Source organism: Phyllobates terribilis, unplaced genomic scaffold (assembly GCF_046119375.1).
Source record: "Phyllobates terribilis strain yellow unplaced genomic scaffold, ASM4611937v1 Scaffold_4__5_contigs__length_816908805, whole genome shotgun sequence".
In the NCBI taxonomy this organism is placed as follows: Eukaryota; Metazoa; Chordata; class Amphibia; order Anura; family Dendrobatidae; genus Phyllobates; species Phyllobates terribilis.
The window spans coordinates 605,529,742-605,552,085 of record NW_027362764.1 but is presented as its reverse complement, the minus strand read 5'-3'; the positions used below and the strand labels follow the sequence as shown (position 1 = coordinate 605,552,085).

Here is a 22,344-nt window from a genome sequence, read left to right as displayed (position 1 = left end):
TAATGTGCGGATGGTACCCGGGTGTGGATGAGAGGACTCTCATCCAGACCCAGGTACCATTAAAAAAAAAAAAAGAATAAAATAAAAAATATATATATACTCCCCTTCCGGCGTCCTGCGCTGCGTCCTCCTGGCTTCCCGGGCACTTCGCGGTTGAATGAAGGACCTACTCTGACGTCAGAGTCGTGTGACGGGTCACGTGACGCTGACGTCGGCAGGTCCTTCAGTCTTACACTGCCGGCAGCTGGGACGGAGGGAAGCAGGACACCGGGGGCCATTGGAGGGTAGTATATATTTATTTTTTGACATTCACGCACTATATAAATCCATGCCGGTTGCATGGATTTATATAGTGTGAAGTTGACAAGCACTTTCCAAGTGATGCTAAAATCGCTTGGAAAGCGCTTGTCAACCCGCATGCGGAAATGAAAGTGAAGAACGCTTCACATCTGCATGTCCCTGGCAGGAAAACGCATGTACAATCCGCATGCGTTTTTTCCTGCCAGGGAGATGCTGAAACGCTCAGGAAAAAATCCTGAGCATTTCTGCATCGTGTGCACATACCCTAAAAGTTACTGATTTTTTTGATTGCTGGGGGTAGAGAAGAGTAGTGAGAGTGTAGAAGTGCAGTTAAATTAAAGGGGTAAGCATAGTCTGATTCCAAAGAGTAATCAGAGTATGTATGTCTTTTGTGGAGCCAGTCAATTATTTAGCGAAAAAAGCAAGCAAGGTTGTAATTTCTGATACTTTGAAAATTGATGCCTCTATCATCCTTGGACGACATAAGTTTGTCAAGGCTAATCCTAGGACGTTTTCCTCTCCATATAAAATGACTGAAGGCCTTGTTAAGTATGATTTACGTCAGAGTGTTTCAGTAGTAATGACAGAGTTTGGAGTTGATACATAATTTTAGAAGTACTTATCATCTTGACGAGATGCGCCCTACCCAAAAAAGACAAGGGCAAATCCTGCCACGATTTCAATTGATCAGTAATTTTTTTGATGAGGGGGGGATAATTTAATGTATATAAAGAAGATGGCAACCGGTCTATTTTTATGCCCAAATAGGTGATATGGGATGTAGTTATATTAATATCATAGAAAGATTTCTTTGGGTAGAGTTTCATGCCCTTTTTAGTTAATGGTAGCAATTCACATTTTTTAGTGTTTATTTTGAATCCAGAATATGAGCCAAAATTTTTAAGTAGATCCAACACCAGAGGTAAATGTAGGAAGGGATCTGACAAGAACAAAATGACGTCGTCTGCAAAAAAAAGCCGCCTGAACTGATTTTTTGTTAAATTGGATGCCTGAAAAAGTTTTAGGGTCTGACAAAATACTTACTTTTTAATCTGGCTCTAGAACCCTTAGTAAGGGGGATAAAGGACATACTTGTCTCGTTCCCTTTTCAAGAGGGAAGGGAGAGGATAAAAAACCCGGGGTATACACCTGGGTTTTTGGAGACGTGTATAAATTACGAATGTAATTAAAAAAGGGGCCTGACAATGACATTTTAGTCAAAACCATATATAACCAGTCCCAAGTTATATTATCAAAGGCTTTTTCGGCGTCAAAGGAGATAATTGCTGTGGATCCCTTTAGATCAGGAGTAGAGTGGATTTTATCGAGTGCCAATAATACTTTCCTAATATTTAGCGTGGCTGAGCGACCTTTAACAAAGCCTGCTTGTACATGGGATATAAGGTGGGGTAGAATAGAGGCCAGTCTATCAGGCATTATTTTGGATAAAAGCTTAATGTCGATATTTATAAGTGAAATCGGTCTGTATGAATTGGGGGATAATGGATCTTTGTCTGGCTTTAGTAATAATTTAACATAAGCCATATTTGCGGAAGGGAAAATGGGATTGCCACAAATTATTTTGTTGAAGATCGGTACTAATAACGGGGACACCTCTTCCGTTAAGGATTTACACTGTGTTCCAAATTATTATGCAAATATTTTCTCAGATTTTCCCAAATTACCTATATGAATTGCAGTCATTGTAATTTTCCAGTGAAATAACTATTAGAGTACAATTGAAAGGTTTTTGTACAAACTGCCTATGATAACAGTATATTTTTAAAAAAATAAAAAACTCAAACTGCACTCAAAATGCATTTTCCAAATTATTATGCACAGCAGAGTTTTCAACCTTTTCATTTTAATTACAAACGAAAAAAATTGTCATTTTTGAAATTATAAGCATTAGCAGGTTATTACAAACTGAAATCAAACAGTTTTCAACTCAAAACTTTATTCTAGGTGATGTAACATTTGCACATAGGACCCCTTGTTCGAAAGGAGCTTCTGAACTCTCTCGTCCATTGAATTTGTCAGGTTTTGGATGGTTTCTGCTTTAACTGTTTTGCATGAGGACAGAATACCCTCCCAGAGCTGTTGCTTAGATGTGAACTGCCTCCCGCCATCATAGACACTCCTTTTGATGATGCTCCAGAGGTTCTCAATGGGGTTGAGGTCAGGGGAGCATGGGTGCCACACCATAAGTTTGTCCCCTTTTATGCCCATAGCAGCCAGAGATGCAGATGTGTTATGTGCAACATGAGACGGGGCATTATCATGCATGAAATGATCTTGATGGTCCAGATGGATGGAGTGGAGGATGGCTGGTTGATGGACACCCCATGCAAACACGGCTACGGCGCTAACAAGGAGGAGGTGCAGTAATGTTTTGGGCTGGAATCATGGGGAGAGAGATTGTCGGCCCTTTTAGGATCACTGAAGGGGTAAAGATGAACTCCATAATGTATGTGGAGTTTCTCAAACAGCACTTCCTTCCATGGTTCAAGAAGAAGAACCGTGCATTCCGCAGCAAGATCATTTTCATGCATGATGATGCCCCGTCTCATGCTGCACATAACACATCTGCATCTCTGGCTGCTATGGGCATAAAAGGGGACAAACTTATGGTGTGGCACCCATGCTCCCCTGACCTCAACCCCATTGAGAACCTCTGGAGCATCATCAAAAGGAGTGTCTATGATGGCGGGAGGCAGTTCACATCTAAGCAACAGCTCTGGGAGGGTATTCTGTCCTCATGCAAAACAATTGAAGCAGAAACCATCCAAAACCTGACAAATTCAATGAATGAGAGAGTTCAGAAGCTCCTTTCGAACAAGGGGTCCTATGTGCAAATGTAACATCACCTAGAATAAAGTTTTGAGTTGAAAACTGTTTGATTTCAGTTTGTAATAATCTGCTAATGCTTATAATTTCAAAAATGACAATTTTTTTGTTTGTAATTAAAATGAAAAGGTTGAAAACTCTGCTGTGCATAATAATTTGGAACATGCATTTTGAGTGCAGTTTGAGTTTTTTATTTTTTAAAAAATATACTGTTATCATAGGCAGTTTGTACAAAAACCTTTCAATTGTACTCTAATAGTTATTTGACTGGAAAATTACAATGACTGCAATTCATATAGGTAATTTGGGAAAATCTGAGACAATATTGTTTGCATAATAATTTGGAACACAGTGTAAAGAAGTCAGAAGTGTATCCATCAGGTCCAGGGGCTTTGTTTGGTTTCAAATTTTTAATTGTAATGGTAATCTCCTCCAAGTGAAATAGGTTTATTTAATATAGATTTATGTTCCTCCGAAGAAAAAGGTAATTTGACCTTATCCAAGAGTGTATTAGAGAGGGGCAAGGTTTTTTTTTTTTTTTGTATAGGTCCTTCTAGAATGAGCCTAAAATCTCATTAATTGATTTAGGGTCCGTGTGAATAACCCCATTATTATTTCTTAATTGAAAAATTCCCTGTGGCTTTCTCATACCTTTAGCTAAATTTGCCATCATCCTCCCTGATTTGTTACCAAACTTATAAAAGAATGCTTCTGTTTGAGAGAAATGACATTTTTCTCTCATATCTGCATATTGATTGAATTCAGATTGTTTTTGAGACCAATGTCTTTTATTAAGAGGGGAAGGATCAAGAAGAAATGTAGTGTAGGCTTGTTTCAGTTCAGAGGACAGTTCACTATATTTTTTCATAACCCTTTTCCTGTGAGAAAAAGTATATGCCAAAATTTTTCCTCTAAGTACCGTCTTGGCTGATTCCCATAATAATGTGGGGTTATCTTGGTGTGCCGAATTGTCGGATAAGAATTTGTTCAACCCTATCTTGAGAGAGGAAATAAATGAGTCGTCTTTGCAAAAATAATCTGGAAATTTCCACAAGAAGTCTGGGCCCCGAGGAAAATCCTTTGACAGTTCCAACCTCACTGGAGCATGATCAGAAATAACAATATCATCAATTTGCACCGTTACCAATTTAGCCAACAGAGGAGAAGATGCAAAAAAGTAGTCAATACGTATCCAAGAGTCGTTGGCGTGTGAGAAGTGCTTATATTCTCTATTACTGGGGTTCAAAAACCTCCATGAATCAATTAATTGGCAACTAGACATAAAAAGGGGCTAGTGCTTTGTCATGCGAGGTAACCGATTGCGGAGTACCAGTAGTGTTTTTCCTATCCTCATGAACTGAAACCACCGAGTTAAAGTCTCCACCTATTATTTTATTAGGGTTGGAGTCAAATAGGAGTCTAGTCTCCAATTGTTTAAAAAAAGGTTTGTTGCCTATATTAGGCGCATATACATTGTAGATATAGAAGGTTCCACAAGACTTAGATAATGTTAATTGAATCAACCTTCCTTCTCCATCCTGCTGCTGACTTATGACCTGGTGTATAAACTGCTTATTAATAAGGATTAAGACTCCAGCCTTTCTATCTGCGGACGGTGAACCATAGATGCCCCCAACCCATAATTTTTTCATCCGGGGGAAATCTGCGTCAGGCAAATGCTTTTCTTGTAGCAGGGCTATGTCAGGCTTTAAACGTTTTAAATGTCTAAGGACTTTCATCCGTTTTTGGGGAGAGCGCAAACTCTTAACATTCCATGATAAGATATACATATTGAAAGACTGTAAAGATGGACATGTTTGGTGAACAACTTACAAAATAATGATGACATGTAATTAGATTACGTACTAACGAGCAAAGCTCGAGCATGTGAAACAGACTCCAAAAACAATATACTAAAGTTTTAAAGAACTGACCTAGCAAGAGCGTAAACATTTTTAACTGCTCGCTAGGGAAAAAACTATCTCCTGGGCTTCACTTCTGCCCGACCATGTGTGCAATATAACAGATTACCCTTAATTAAGGTAATTTATCAGAATTTTCTCAAACAATTGCCTCCATAAAAGACTTTCACTCTAGGGCCAATTAGAATATAGCAAATAACTTTTATAAACTTTTCTAAACTCTTGTAAGTAAATATGCAATAAACACGGTTATGCAGTTAATAAGAAGAAATCTATAAATTTGTCCTCCGAAAAAGTATTGCCTCTGTCAGATCCTCCTTCATGGATGCCCTCAAATCTGATCGAATTATTTAGAGAGCAGAGAACAACCTTTCTACACTAACTTGGGTTGGTGGCAAAGCAGTAACCACTCGGGCAACATCTCTGACAATGTCAGGATACAGAGGAATCGCTTGTTGCACTGTTATTTTTGATGAACGGTCAAATTTCTCAATTTCTTTTAGTGCACATGAAAAATTCTGCTGAAATGTACTGGCTGTGTTCTTTGATGGGGATGACTCTTCTTCTATGCGGGAACGCTTTGCACGGTCCTTGTGATCCAAATATTTTTCGAAATTAAATTCTTCATCAGTTGATGAGGGTGAAGATGTGGCAGGACGACCAAATTCTTCTTGTTCCTCCTGACTGTTCCTCAACCCTTTCATCCTTACTGCTATTTCAAACATAGCTTCTTTTCCTTTAGTTAGCTGTTGATCATCTAGAAGAATCCGATGCATTGGGTCTACATAAACAGCTGCCAAAAGAATGTTATTTTGTAATAGTAGCTCCTCTCTCCTTTCATTGATGTAGCAATGCCACTTGCAATTAACCCTCCTCTTTGGGACAGGCGAAACATCAGGTTCTTCCACTCCTTTAAGAAAATACCTGGAGTTAAGTCCTCTGCTTGTAATTTTTTAGTCACTGTAAATGGGTGACTAAATAGCAATTTTTCCAGCTCAGTCACCTGATTCCACTGACTTTCATTTAGCGTCAGTTGAGGGTTAGCCATGTCTACAAGAAAGGTTTTCAGTTCAACCAAGCGCTGAATCATTAAGTAAGTACTGCCCCATCGCGTGGCTTGATCACTAATTGCCCCTTTTCCAGCACGTCTCTTCAAAATTGAGTCAACTTTAGGGGTTCTGGCAACAGTAGCCAATTTTCTCACCTTGCCAATCAGTGCAGCAGCATGTCCTTCTTGCAGACTGTCTCTTATAGCCAGCTGTAGCGTATGCACAACACAGTTCATGTGATGAATGAAAGAACGTATTGACACAGTTTCAACAAGATCATCTAAACTATCATGTTGCTGTTCATCTGAAGCAACTTCAGTTTTCTCCTCAGTTACAATACTGTGTTCCTCTATTTCAAACATTTCTGTGCCTGTAGACCCAGAATGTTCTTCTAGCTGCTGGTCACCATCATTACTCTCATTCATTAGCTTAATAGTACTTATCATATTTGAAGCATTGTCAGTTACGACAGAAAGAACTTGCTCTTTTTTAAGTTCATAGTCTTGCAGAACCTTTTCCACCAAGACCTGGAGAAACTCACTGGTGTGATGAGCTTTGGTGTCTTTTACTGCCAATGTCTTGGTAACTATTTCATTTTTGTCACAAACAAATCGGACATTGATGGCAAAATAGTTCACTCTGTGACGTGTGCAGGCATCCATTTTAAGAAACAGAAAGCGTCCCTTGAGAGTTTTTTTAAGTTCTTCCTTTTGTTTAAAAGCTTCTTCGATTGCTAATTTTCTAATACTCTCTCTCTCTCCAGAGAAACACCAAGCTTGCGGGCCATTTCCCCATTCAGACACATAAAAGCTGGTTGTGAAAATAATCAAATAGGCACACTATCATTTACAACAAGCTCTATGATCTGTTTTTTAAATGTATCTACTGTCATTGTCACAGTAACTTTGTCACTGACAAAATATCTTGCAACTGATGGCTGCAAAGTTCTCTGCTCCTTTGTTTGGCTGGAAGAGCTGGGCACTGGTTCATTGGTTTGGATGCAGTCTTTCTCATCCACTGCTTTCAGTACTTCTGGATGAAAGCGCTGTAAATGTCTCTTTAGATTAGAAGCTCTGGTAGGAGCATTTTTATCTTTGCCTGAATATGCACTGATCTTGGCTACACAGCATTTGTTTTTGTCTGGATCATTTGTCGTACACTGACAGACATAATGTTTTTTATCTTGAGTGATGGTGAAATGTTCAAATACAGCTGATTTAATGTGACGCTTCTTTGACATTCTCAGGTTTTTAATTCTGCATTCACAATCCAAATGACAATTGTTTTTCCTAAAAACAATTGTACAAAATTATTGCCAGGTCGTACAACTGATAGTGGTCAGTAATACTGTTATTCCTCATGTACTCACAGTTAACTGATGCAAAGTTTGTTGAAAGGATAATACTTCTTACAGTCTTCCTCTTCTGAGTAGCAGCTGTGAGATGCTTGGAAGACGCACACCTAGTAAACATCTAGTCTAGAGGAGGAGCTTTACTACTAAGAATTTGCAACACATTTTCACTTTCAGTTTCATACATTGTAAATAGGGGGGTTGGGGCAGCATGAGGTTAACCAAGTATAAGATTAGATAAGGGCAGTGGAGAACAGTGACACACAAGAAGTAAGAAATGTCTCTATCTCCAGCAGAACTGCTTATCACTGTTGTTCATAGTTTGATAGAACATATATATTTGAGTAACATTTATAAAATTCATATGAAAGTTCAATTATGAAATATTAATACATTTTTTTTAAAGCTGGAGTCGGAGTAGGTACATTTCTACCGACTCCGACTCCGACTCCAACCAAAACTAACTCCGACTCCGACTCCACAGCCCTGGTGGGTCTCCTAGGGGACCGTTAACTAGAGGGAGTTTTCGCCTGGAGGGTCTGTTCAGGACTGGCCCCACGGCCTAGGAGACTGTTGACAAAAGATTCTGCCTTATCAGGTGAGAGAAATTCCTGGAACGAGCCATCAGTGTCTTTCAGGCGTAGAGTAGCCTGGTAGCGTAGTTGAAAGCGGATTTTTTCTTTGTGCAGTCTGGTGCATAAAGCGCTGAAGGACTTCCTTTTCCTGGTTACTTCAATTGAGTAGTCTTCGAAAAGCAGGATTTTATGGCCTTGACTGATCAATGGGTGGTTTAATTGTTTATAAGCTCGGATAATGTCAGCTTTATCATTGAAATCCAAAAATTACATAATGACCTGTCTTGGCCTGGTAGTATTGTGGGCTCCAGAGACAGAGGGTGGAGGACCAATTCTATGGACCCTTTCTACCTTTTTACCTTCAGATAATTTTAGGGCTTTTGGAACTTCGTTCTCACATAAGGGCTTCAGAGTGTTCTGATGATATGATTCAGGTAGACCCACCAAACGCAGGTTGCTTCTGCGAGAGCGGTTCTCAAGGTCATCTATACGGTCTCTCAGAATTGAGTTTTCACGAACCATAGCCACTATTTTGGAGTGATCCTCATTTGAATCATCTTCAATGTTTGATACTCGTGCTTCTAGCTCAGTGAGCTGTTCGGTTTGTTCTTCCTGTCTGGCCTGAAGATCCATCAGGGCAGTATTTAGTGTGGATTGGATTATGATTTTGATTTCAGGAAGTAGCCTAGCAGTGACCTCAGCCGCTAGTTTCGAAGGGTCCATTTGTGATTCCCCTTTTCTTAAAGTAGAATTGCGGGGTGTTTTAGGGGGTTGACGTAGATCCTGCTATACATGGTCCCCCATCACTGCACACATGAAAAAAAATAAACACTTCTACTCACCTTCCTTCCTCTCCTCTGCTCCAGCGCTGCGTCCTGTCTGTCAGTAGCTGACCTCAGCATCTGAGCAGCGCATGACATCACTGCCATGCGCCCTCAGATGCCGAGGTGAGCTGCGGGGATATCCACTCCTCTCCATGCCGGGACTATGGGCGTGGAGAGGAGGGAATAGTCATTTTCCTTAATAGCGCGCACTGTCAGCAGTACCGCAGCTCCTGCTGCTGCTCAGCGATCCTCTGTTCCCGCTACTAAATAGAGTGAATATTCACTTTTCTCAATTCCCATGAGAGTGGAGAAGAGTGAATATTAATTCTCTCTAATAGCGAGCACACAGGATCATGGAGCCGCATCAGGAATCCGTCGGCTGCGATTGACAGTGTGTGCTATTAAGGAGAATGAATATTCACTCCTCTCCACTACCATGGGTGTGGAGAAGAGAAAATATTCATTTTCTTTAGCAGTGGGCACACTTGGTAGCTGTAGCTGCAGACTACTACTTGTGCCAGCCGCTCCACTGCCGCAACCCCCCACCACCACCCTCCGCAGCTGGGATAACAGCTGAGCTGTGTCAGGACGCAGGACTGAGCCCTCAAAGCGGGACAGTTCCGCCGAAAACAGGATGGTTGGGGGCTGCGCTATTTGTAACAAAACGTTTGGGACCTGCCACAGAAGCATCAATGTCTTGGCAATCTCGAGAGTGCTGCATCCTCTGTAAGACTCAAAAAAAAAAAAAATTGGACTATTCAGAGTCAGTTAAATATTTTTGGCCCATTTTTCCTGAGGAAAACAAGCTGCCTAATTCTGCACACCTTGATAAAGCGTGTTGTATAATTGGGCCTCACCCTCCTCATTACACATCACCTGATCTGCTTCATCCAATAAGCATTCAAGTTTATAGAGCTTGGAGTTGGAAAATGTGCATGAAAATGATGATATGGTCAAAGTACTCACTTGCCTAATAATTGTACCCACAGTGTATGTGCTTCCTATCATGTCTGTCAAGACTGTGGTAGAGATTAGCTTATCTTTTGAAATTTGAATTCGCCAGCTTCACCGAATCTTCCCCAAAGATATTTTTCAAAATAATGCATATCCTTTAAATGCCTGGAAAATACATTTCTATCAGTCTGACTACTCTTAGAACTATATTACACCTTTTGTCCCCCCCCCCATGACGGCACCACAGAGAGAGGTGATCCGCCCTTCAAGGAAAGGAAACCTACAGATAAAAGGGCGGTACCTCTCTCCCGCATCAGTTGGTTTCCTGTCCTTGACAGGATCATACAGTTCCTAAAGGAGGCTTACCTGCTTTGTGCCAGAAGATGAACGTCGTGGGAAGCCAGGCACAGCCAGTCCGATCCAGGCAGCGGGAGTTCCCTGCCTCAGCTGGTGCGGTGCCTTGAAGCACCACCGCTGGGGTCAGAGGCCTTTAGGGTGTGCGGGGGGGTCCAGACAAAGAGGACGGGGCCTGTCGGGGCCCGCCGAGGCTTGCTGCGCTGGACCCCCCTGGTGTCGGCAGGTGTTATCGCGGCGCTGCCCGGCGGCGATCTAAAAAACTTCCGGGTACTACCGCGCATGCGCGAGTGCGCCGGTCACCTCCTGATGACGCAGCGCCACAAAGCATGACTGGGAAACCAGTCTGCGCATTCGCGAGCGTCCCCCTGCAGGTGCGGGGGAGGACGGGTGCACTGGAACACCGCAGATACTATGGGAGGGACTCCTCGAGCCTTAAAAGACAGCTGGGGGTGCCAGTAAATGCTTCTCTGAAGCTCTGGCATGCTGTCTTGGAAGGATGAGTGACCAGGAGCTACTTGAGGGGCAGAGCTGCATCCTCAGTCGCCACCACCGCCGCCAACTCAGCGCAAAGAAACCGGAAGAGACGGGACACCAGGATTGCCGAGAACAGGATAATAGTGGAAGCGTGGCAGCGCAGCAAAGACTCCACTTCAGCATGTCCCAGGAGGACCCCGTTTACAAAGATGGCTCCGCCTCCTGAACCGGTACCCTCTCTTTCCGTCTGGTTGGTAAGTGATCTTCCTCGAAGTCCACTTTCTAACTAGGGCCCCCCCCTCTCTCTTTTTACCTCTTATTAGGGAAGAAAGAGTACAGGAAAAACTAAGAATATGACCTGTGCACAGAAGTCTTACCCGCTACTTGGGATAAGACACTCTGCAGTTCCTGGATTGAGCAGACCATATGCAAGGAATCTCCAAAATTTGCCTCAGAACTTAGATACCTGATAAAATCGCGGGTTGAACATACCATTAAGTCCCTTCGGGGGCGGGGACTTAAAAAAAACTGTAAACATATCCCCCGATTCCGGGTCTAGCCGTTCAGAGAACAGCGGAGATTCGGACTGGTCCGTTTCTTCATCATACTCTGCTCATCTACAGATAGGGGAGGCCGGAGCTGTTTTCCTATCGAGGAAACAGCCTCATTAAGGCCGTGAGGTCCACCATGGGATTAGCAGAACCCATGCCCAAGAGATCTATCCAGGACGTAATGTTCAGCGGTTTAGAACAAAAAAAGAGGAGATCTTTTCCACTTAACGAGCAAGTTCACTCTTTAATTAAAAAAGAGTGGAAAAGACTGGAAAGGAAGGGCTTCCTTTCCCCAAAAAGAAAGTACCCGTTCGATGACCCTGCGTGTTCCTTTTTGGAGAAAGTGCCAAAACTGGACGTCGCGATTGCTAAAGCCTTAAAGAAGTTCTCCCTCCCATTTGATGACATGGGCGTCTTAAAAGACCCCATGGATAAAAAAAGCAGACACCTTCCTAAAGGGTTCCTGGGAAGCCGCTGGGGGGGGTTAAAACCTGCTGTTGCTGCCACATGTACAGCCAGGTCATTAATGGTCTGGTTAGACCAGCTTGAAACGCAACTGCGACAGAAAACGTCTAGAGACACACTACTAGAATCCATCCCAGTAATGAAAGGGGGAGCGGCCTTCCTAGCTGACGCCTCGGCGGACTCTCAGATTAGGAGCTGGGGCGACAGGGCTCGATAACGCGGCTAGGCGAGCACTCTTTCTTAAATGTTGGCCCGGGGACCTACAAACAAAATTGAGATTGTGTTCCATCCCCTGTGAGGGTGAATTTCTATGACATCTTAGAGAAAGCAGGGGACAATAAAAAGCGGTTCCCTATCCTATCTAACACTGCTTACAGGAAGCCCTTTCGGAGCAAAAGGTTTATCCGCAGAAAGCCCCCTAAAGATCAGGAGAAGGAAAACCAAAGGGTTCCTATTCAACAAACCCCTCAACAAGGATTTGCCCCGGGTGGGGGGAAGCAGCTGTCCGTACAGCAAGAAACCGGAGGACTGGTTGGGAAAGCGATCCTTCAGGGGGTCCCGAAGGGGGAGGAAGGCGAAGGGATCTACTCTCCACTATTCCTGAGGAAAAAAACAGATGGGACTTACAGGACGATTATAAATTTAAAAAAAGCTGAACAGGCTTTTGAAGGTGGAAGCCTTCAAAATGGAGACCATAAAATCATCAGTAAAAATGCTGTTTCCCGATTGTTTCATGGTCGTTCTGGATTTAAAGGACTCCTATTATCACGTCCCAATACACAAAGATTACCAGAAGTTCCTCAGAGGTCATGGATTCCTTGACACACTTAGGATGGCTCTTGAATTTGAAAAAATCCAAAACAGAGCCATGCCAGATACAGGAATATCTAGGCATCATGTTGGATTCAAAAAGACAAGAGTGTCGTCTCCCCCCAGGGAAAATTCACAAGATCATAGACCAAATATCGCAGGCAAGGACCCACCCGTCTATGACCTTACGGAAAGCCATGTCCCTTCTAGGCTCCCTGACTGCGTGTTTCCCGGCCGTCCAATGGGTCCAAATACATACCAGGGCCCTTCAGTGGGAAATCTTAAAGGCAGAAAAATCTCTAAAAGGGCAGCTAACGCTATCTGCAGAAACCACACTTTCCCTACAGTGGTGGGGGAAGATAGACAATCTAACCCAGGGTATTCCATGGACAATCCCCACACCTCAAATCCTGACCACAGACGCAAGCCCCGGGGGCTGGGGGGCTCACCTCAACAATCTTGTAGCTCAGGGGGTCTGGACAGAACATCTGAAGCCAGTTTCCACAAACATGAAGGAGCTTCTAGCCGTAGAGTTTGCACTCCAGGAATTCATACACGCACTACAAGGCCACCACGTTAGGGTGTTCTTGGACAACCGAGTATTAGCGTATCTGAACCACCAGGGGGGTACCCGGTCCCATTCTCTGATACAAGTGACAGAGGTCATCTTTCATTTAGCCGAGGAAAACTTACAATCCCTATCAGCCCTACACATAAAAGGGATAGAAAATCTCACGGCAGACTTCCTGAGTCGGACACAGCTAAGGCTGGGTGAGTGGGAGTTAAATCAGTCAGTTTTCCGTCAGATTGTACAAATGTGGGGACGTCCTTCTATAGACCTGTTCGCCAACAGTCGGAACAAGAAAGCGGACTCATTCTGCTCTCTAGACCCCAAAGGGAACCCCATAGCTTTAGATGCCTTTATGATCCCATGGAGTCACCCTCTAGCTTACGCTTTTCCTCCGACCGCTCTGATTCCAGCTGTTCTGAGGAAAATCAGGGAAGAGAAAGCAAGAGTAATCTTGATAGCCCCCTTCTGGCCAAAGAGGGCGTGGTTTTCTTGGCTGGGGATGATGTCAATCTCCGACCCATGGGTTCTTCCGGAGCTTCCGGACCTTCTTTTGCAGGGTCCGGTACTTCATCCTCAGGCATCAAACTTACACTTGACAGTCTGGAATTTGAGAGGGTTCTTCTGAAGGGCAAAGGTTTTTCCCCAAATCTCATCACCACACTACTTCAAAGTAGGAAACCCGTGACCACCAAACTTTACGGAAAAACTTGGAGGAAGTTCCTTTCGGTCTCAGGTTCCAGGCTAAGAGGGGAGGTTCCATCTGCTATCCTAGAATTCTTACAGAGGGGTTTGGAACAGGGCCTGGCCACAAGTACCTTAAAAGTCCAAGTTGCAGTGCTGGGAGCCCTGAACAAATTCATACTTGGTCCTGTCAGCTTTAACAAAGACCCCCTTTGAACCTCTGTCAGGAGCGTCCCTAAAAATCCTATACCTCAAGACAGCGCTTTTAGTAGCTTTCACATCCGCACGTAGGGTTAGTGATATTCAGGCCCTATCTGCAGGCCCTCCCTTCACACAAATCTTGGAGGACAGGGTTACTCTGAGAACTGACCCTGCCTACCTGCCAAAAGTGGCGTCAAGATTCCACAGGTCTCAGGAAATCGCCCTCCCTTCTTTCTGCCCCAAACCTAGGAACAAGAAAGAGAGAGACTTGCATATGCTAGACGTCAGGAGGTGCCTAATCCGTTACCTAGAGGCAACACAAGAGTGTAGGGAGGATAGTTCTCTTTTTGTTTGCTTTCAGGGTCCTCGTAAAGGGAAAAAAGCTTCTAAAGGCACGCTGGCCAGATGGATAAGGGAAGCCATCACACTATCGTAGTCCTCACGCGGGGAAGCTGCCCTGGAGAGACTGAAAGGCCACTCAACAAGAGCGGCGGCAGCCTCCTCGGCGGAGAAGGCCGGTGCCACAATAGAGCAGATATGTAGAGCTGCAATCTGGTCTTCCCCCTCTGCTTTCTTCAATCACTACCGGCTAGACTTAACCTGTTCTTCAGACCTTACTGTCGGGAGAAGGGTTCTGGAAGCTGTGGTCCCCCCCCCCCCTTAATAAGTCACTTGTCTGTAATTCTCTCCGTGGTGCCGTCATGGGGGAAGGAGAAAGACGTAGTTACTTACCGGTAACGGGATTTCTCAGAGCCCATGATGGCATTCCCTCCCTTCACGTGTGGGTGCACACTCTTATTAGTTGCCTGTTTGTAGCCACATGGTGTTTCTGATAAGTTCTTAAAATGTTAAATTTTGTGTTACTAATCTGGTGGTGTTCTCATGCTCTGTAAACAACTGATGCGGGAGAGAGGTACCGCCCTTTTGTCTGTAGGTTTCCTGTCCTTGAAGGGCAGATGCCCTCTCTCCGTGGTGCCGTCATGGGCTCTGAGAGATCCAGTTACCGGTAAGTAGCTACGTCTTTTAACTTTTTAGCGCTAACACAGCCTAAGGGCTCATGCAGACAACCGTGAAACCTGCTTCGCAATGCATGGACTGTCTGCTGGTCTTCCCTATCCTAACTCAGCAGTTTCATTGCCATATATGAGGCTGCTGAGTTCGCGGTCAGGAGACCCACAGACTGGATGTGCATTGCAGTTCATGCTTGGACCAAGTATCACGGACGTCTGCATGAGTTTTTAGGTTAAGGTCACTTGGACATTACTATCTGTTTAGGGGAAAACTGATGGTAAACAGTGGTTACAAAAGCCTATTTAACAATATGCTGCAACATCAGACTTTTAAGGCTATGTAAATTGTAAAAAGGGTACAAAAATTATCCCTTTTTTGGGGCATAAACATACCTTGCTGGTGTTTACACACAGAGGTGGTGCCAGCAGAAGAAGTCCTGTCTTTTTCACACAGGAAAGTGCAAAAATTAAACCTATTTGGGGAGCATCAAAATCTTTTTCTTTTCTAAATTAAGAAGTGATAGGTTGTTCACAAGCCATCCAGAAATTATCCCTTAATTTCGGGAACAAAATCAGGTGTGCTGTTTTGGAAGTGAAGCAGTAATGGCTTCGCAACTAGAAGTGAAAAAAATGTCACTTTTTGGGATTCGCAACAGGTTTGCTAGTCTCAGATTGATTAAGCTTGATGAAACTTGCAGACTCTTTTTCTATAGAGCTTCCAAGAACTACTGTGAAGTTTGCCAGGTCGCTGGATAAAGCCAGCTTCAGAGTCCCCTTATGCTCCAGAGGCAAAGCCTCTACTAGCAGCATTGGATAGTGCACAGTCCGAACCAGCGCCTTCCGCTATACTAGCAGCCTGATCTTTCAGGAGTCTGCTGATCTCTGATAACCAGAGGGCAGGGAAGCGGTGCACTCCTGAAGATCGATAGTGAGAAAACCCCCTTAGATCATCATGTAAAGAAAGGCTTATTGTGCAGACTTATTTTTTGACTTCCAAGCACTAGTTTAGAATAATTACATGTATAAAACACAGGACTTGATATATTTTAATTTACTGCATTTGTAATTTCATTGATGTTTCTTAGATCGCGTTGCTAGTAACTAATGATGCCACAGCTCACAAGGACAAGTTACAGTTCTTCATGGAACAGTTTTATAAAATCATCAGGAAGATGGAGTCTTCCAACAAGGAACTCTCTATTGCCATCCGAGGATATGGGCTCTTTGCAGCGGTATGTTCCCCTCCCCCCTCATAGTAATATGAAAACACATTGGCTTGTGACTTTTGCAAAATATCATGTCTTGCATTTATTTATTTCATTGCTTTAAAGCCATGCAAAGCGGTAAATGCCAAGGATGTGGATTTTATGTACATTGAGCTTATTCAGCGTTGCAAGCAAATGTATCTCACAGAGGCGGAGACAGAAGAAGACAACGTGTATCAGCTACCAAACTTCCTGCAGGCAATCGCAAGTGTCATCCTGTACATGGACTCTGTGAGTACATAATGATGTAATGATATGTAAAGTTCACTGACTTGTCCGACTTTTGATTTGATGACCAATGGAACATGACTTGATGAGAAATCACCTATGAAAATAATACAAAACCTACAATTGTACTAAATCATTCTGTGCTCTACCTTCAGATCCCTGAAATATATACTCCTGTTCTGGAGCGTCTCCTGGTTGTTCAGATAGAAACATTTCCACAATACAGCTCAAAAATGCAGTCCTCTTGCAGCAGGTCAATCATCAAGGTGTTTCTGTCTTTAGCTGCAAAGGGTCCTGTTCTTTGGAGCCTGATTAGTACTGTAGGTGAGTTTAGAAGTTTAGAACGAAGTCACTTTTGTATTTTGTTTTTATCATGATATTGCATGCTATCCCCAATTTCTCCCCCTCCCCCCTTCCAAAAAAACCCCCAAAAACTTAAAAGCGATCAAGAAACATTTTTTTTTTTGTGGGCGAGGAGGGGGAGGGATTCACATACATTTTACAGAATGTTTTAGACATTTGGATCATTGTTTTATTGTATTTGAGCAGCGTTCTTTCAAGTGATGATATCTAATGTAAATGTATGATGCTGAAAAGTAGCAATTGGTGCCTTACATGTATTGCACTGTGATCCCAAGGGAATAGAGATTGTGCCAGTTCAATTGCCTTCCGGGGAATGCTGCAATTGACCGATGCCACTCTGTGGCAATAATCGTAATTGGTGATTTCACAAATCCTGACTAGTTGCTTTTATGCCACATTTCATAAAGACCATGGTATCTCTTGACCCCAAGACATAATCTTGGTGTACCCGTTGGTTGGCAAAGCAGCTAGATAGAGGCTTGGCAAAAACAGGTTGGCCATGAATGTGTGACACTAACTTTCTTAAAGGGAGTCAAAACATTTCTGTGAATCTTCCCACCTATTTGTTTTCCAGCTATTCTTGCCCTTCTCTAGCTCCTGTAAAGTCAGAGCTGTCAATCAAAAGAAGAGGTGGGTGGAAATAGATGTAAGTAGGTGGCAAGGAGCACTGAACTACTCGGCCACTCCAAGGGTACACCTAGCACTGTGCTTGGTTTTAACACTCTTTTGGTGCTGAAAGACTCTTTAATATAGAATTGTTGCAATGTGTTACGCATGTGTGATTGCTTACCATAGAAAAAATGTTCAACAAATAAAATCAAAAAGCAAGCGCTTTGTTTCCTCTCTACATTGAATTTTTGCGAAATAATAAAAATCTTATATAATGGTGTCACCGTAACTGTAACAACCAATGCTATAAATTGAAATATTATTCATTTTGCACAGTGAATGCCGTAAGAAATTACAAATGAGACCACAACAGGTTTTTGTTTATCCACCAAAAGAAAAAAGTTATCAAATACTTCAAAATGGTAATAATACAATTCCCGCAAAGAACCAGTTAATTAAGAAATATGTCAAAAATTGTTAAAATAATAAATTTAACCATCTACTAAAACAATATAATTTTTGATACAAGTTGACCATTATGTATCTTTTATTTTTTGCACTTTAAATTAAACTAAATTTAACCTCTTTAATCCCCAAGCCTGTTTTCACCTTCATGACCAGGCCAAATTTTACAATTCTGACCACTGTCACTTGATAAGGTAATAACTCTGGAACACTTCAACGGATCCCACTGATTCACAAATAGTTCTTTTCCTGACATATTGTACTTCATGGTAGTGATAAAACTTGTTCAATATGACTTGCATTTCTTTGTGAAAAAAACAGAAATTTGGTGAAAATTTCTCAATTTTCAAACTTTTAATTTTTATACCCTTAAATCAGAGATATGTCACACAAAATAGTTAATAAATAACATTTCCCACATGTCTACTTTACATCAGCACAATTTTTGAAGGTTTAAAAGTTGACCAGCGATTTCTCATTTTTCCAACAAAATTTACAAAATCATTTTGTTTTTGGGAACCACATCACATTTGAAGTGACTTTGAGGGGTCTATATGACAGAAAATACCCAAAAGTGACACCATTCTAAAAACTGTACCCCTCATGGAGCTCAAAACCACATTTGAGAAGTTTATTAACCCTTCAGGTGTTTCACAGGAACAGAAGCAATATGGAAGGAAAAAATGAACTTTTAACTTTTTTTCACAAAATTTACTTTAGACCCAAATTTATCTATTTCCACAAGGGTAACAGGAGAAAATGGACTCCAAAATTTGTTTTGCAATTTCTCCTGAGCACGATAATAGCCCATATGTGGGGGAAAACTACTGTTTGGGCGCACGAAAGTGCTCTGAAGGAAAGAAGCGCCATTTGACTTTTTGAATGCAAAATTTGCTGAAATAATTAGTAGACACCATTTCGTGTTTTGCTATGTCTCTCTGCCGCTGCAATCAATCACTGGGCTCAGAGGTACATTATTTCTGATTTCGAGCTGTGATTGACTGAAGCGGTGATGTTCACTGTAGTCATGTCACCACTGGAGAAAAGAACAGAACAGCAACAGAAAGGCAGTGCTGGACCTGGGAAGGGAGAATATTGAGGTGATTCTTATTTTCAACATCTGCAAGCCTGTGAAGTACTAACAAGTATTCATGGACTCCCATTTCATTTTGACACTTTCCTTTTAAATAGGTTAATAAATGGTGAGAATTTATACAATAAATGTCAGGAAAAACATTCTTTCTTGAATGACTACTGTCTTGATGCTTCTATCCATTTCCTCCCCTTATCTACGAATAATCTCTTGGAACATTAACAGTACCATTATCTTAGATTGGAACACTGCCTGATGTAAACGTTGTTTTAGAAATGCTAATTTACTGTTTATGTAATAAAAATTATCTTGTAATATTCCAGCTTGTTTAACACTTAAAGGGGATGTCCGGTGAAAAGAAGTTATTACCTATCGTCAGAGCGGTAAATTTAGCAGTAAGGCACATGCTCAACCTACCATCCATCATTCTCTATGGAGCTGCTGGAGAAAGCCAAGAAAGCACTTAACAGTCCCACAGAGAATCAAAGGAGGGTTGCTCAAGTATCTGCCCTGCTGCTAAATTCTAATGGAAAAACCCAAGAAAAAAAATGAATTAGCATATACCCTATAGTAAGTGAATAGAAATATTACATGTAAATAACATAGGGTGCTTAGTTAACACTATTTTGATCAAAAAAGCATAAAAGACATCCCACCGCGACAAGGTGAACTCAGTCCTATTTTTTCTCTAGTATTAAATCATTACCATGTGTCAGCCGACCTTAATGTAGATAAGGGCAGAACAGGACACCTGCCCATGGGAAGCTATATAGATGAAATGCCTAGCTCAAAAAGGAGGCCATGTCCCTGTTTGTACAAAGTGCATGAAGCTACAGCAAAACCAAAGAGATGAGCAAGAGCATAAGTTGGTATATGTGCAATGTGTAAGAGCACGTTCACACTGTGGCCATTTCACAGACCAAATGAGCATAGACACATGCTCAACTATATGTCCACTCATCCTCTAAGGGGCTGCTGGAGAAAGCAATGAAAGCTCTCTACTGTCCCACAGAGACTGAAAGGAGGGTTGGTCAATTCTGGCAATTGATTGGGGCCCTGTGGATAGGTGATAACTTCTTTTCACCATACAGCCCTACTTTAAAGGGGTTGTCCACTACTGAGCAACCCCAGCTTAATTTATTCAGGACCCTCATTAAAATAAAAACCTTTTACGCTAACCTCCTGCAGCTGCACCGTTCCAGCGATGTTGGCGCTGCATGTGACACAGCAAGGCGCGTCACTGTCGAGAACAGCCAGTCATGGGAAACCCCTTTTAAGTACTTTGGTTTTTGTTCAGGTTAATGTTTTAATTGCCAGGTAGTTCCATGTCATATCAAAATAGCCATAAATAATTAATATATCAATATACTATTAATATACAGTAATACAAGTATTTGAATATATTTCTTACAGTGCATCAAGGGTTGATCAGAGTCTGTTCCAAGCCACTCAGCTTCGTACAGGTAATTGTTTGTAATATGATAATTTATTTCAATATGTAGTCACATTTGGCTGGATGTTGGGTCAGATGTTACACTGTAGTGAATTCGATTTAATGATATTTATAAAGCATAGTGCAAAGTGTGGCACTTACTGTAGTATGTGCCTTATTTTTTCATTTTAGCACGTCTTTGTGGGTGCAGTTTTTCTTGTGCAGTGCAAAGATGCAGTTTTCCATTAATGAAACATATTGGATACTTTTATGGAGCTTAATTTGCAAAGAAAGTAAAATAATCTAATACAACCACCTATAAAATGCCAAAGCCACAGATCTGCATGTAACCAATATGAATCCAATAGGTGATGTTACTAAAAATCAATCTATAAACCTACGGATATGCCAATTAATGTTAAATGCATTCCTATTGGTCCATCACAATTTAAAACACCCTTTTAACTTTTGAGAGGTCTCTGCCCCTTGATGAAGCTACAGCACAACCCACAAGTGGCTTAAAGGGGTTCTCCAAGCAATGTATCTCTATCATTGTGCAGTCCGTCCTAGATTTCTGAAGGTCTGCGTGTAGGACGAGACGGACGCACTGATACTGCCCGGCTGCCTGAGATGGATGTTCATTATCAGTCAGATAAAAAAAGGTGTTTTTCTACACCTTTAGTCCGGCTCACGGTGGCTGACAGGACTCTGCTTTCACCTGACATTTGTCTCGAGCAGATGTTCTTCCCTCAGCCCACCCTACTGCGAGTCCTCTGAAATCTAGGATGGGTTGTGATTGATGGCAGTTGCCATCTTGAAAATCCTGACAGAGTACAGCATATAAAGCATACCTTGTTGCTAAATAAAGTTATTGAGAAAAATGTTTAATATTAAGATGTGTATTTATTTTATTACATTTCTTGGTGAGCCCCTTTAAGATGAGGAGTAGTGGTACCATCGATTATTTATTTTTACTATGATTTTTATCTACCATACTCCTTATCCACCATCCTGAGATTTTATGTAAGTGCCAGGATGGGGGAGCGTATACCAATAAAAATGCTCGCCACCCGGGCATAGAACGGGATCAATAGCTAGTTGCCTATATTGAGGTTCTCACTGTATATTAATATGTGCAATGAAGACCTTTTTACTTGCTTCATGAGCTGCTATCACTGACTTTTGCCTTTGCTTTAGGATGGGTACAGGGCAGACCGCTCTGATGAGCCATCGGCGTCTAGTGAGGTCCGTGCTGGAAAGTGGAAAGTTCCTACTTTCAAAGAATATCTTGATCTCTTCCGTTACCTTTTGAACTGTGATCAGCTAAAGGTATTCCTTGCTGCTCTTATGTATTTCACCATTTTAATATTGCATGCCTGATCATTTATTGGCATCCTAGCTGTGTTACCATTTATTAGTTAACAAATTAAATAATACTGGGGAAGAAAATGTTGTGAACCAGCGCTGCCACTAATTAGAGGTATAAAAAGCTGCATATACTGATGCACAGTCTGCTTGCGTGCATAATGGAACGTGATATAAAGAAAGAGAATATGCACTAAATACAAACATTGTAAATGTAAGCAAATCTAACAATAAGAGCAAATCTGACACTCAACAGGCACTAGTTGTACCTAATTAATATGTGTATATACACAAATGGTAACTGTCAGGTAGTGACACTACCAGGCTTATTGCAATCCAATGCTAGGTCAGGCCTTCAGACATTATGGCAGCTTTCTGCTCCCCCTATTCATGTGCTCTCGCTTTGCATCATAAATTAAGAATTTTGTAAGATTCCTTCAAACTAGCTTTGCTTATACTAGAAATTTGCAGTCCTTGTGCATGCATATGAGTAGCTGCAATGTCACAGAAGAAGACTTTCCAGACTCATCCCGTGCATAGAATGTATTTTTCTTTTAGTCTGTGTCTTCTCAATTTAGTCTA

The 22,344-nt window shown here is 42.0% G+C and overlaps 1 protein-coding gene across 1 annotated transcript in view; it reads left to right on the top strand.

The window, feature by feature from the left end:
- PRKDC (protein kinase, DNA-activated, catalytic subunit) overlaps positions 1–22,344 on the top strand; it is a 427,433-nt gene that overhangs the window by 47,454 nt on the left and 357,635 nt on the right. The window contains exons 11-15 of the mRNA XM_073679277.1: positions 16,028–16,174; positions 16,274–16,438; positions 16,591–16,759; positions 20,379–20,428; positions 21,595–21,726. Coding sequence (XP_073535378.1) covers positions 16,028–16,174; positions 16,274–16,438; positions 16,591–16,759; positions 20,379–20,428; positions 21,595–21,726 — 663 coding nt within the window. The remainder of the gene's footprint in view (positions 1–16,027; positions 16,175–16,273; positions 16,439–16,590; positions 16,760–20,378; positions 20,429–21,594; positions 21,727–22,344) is intronic.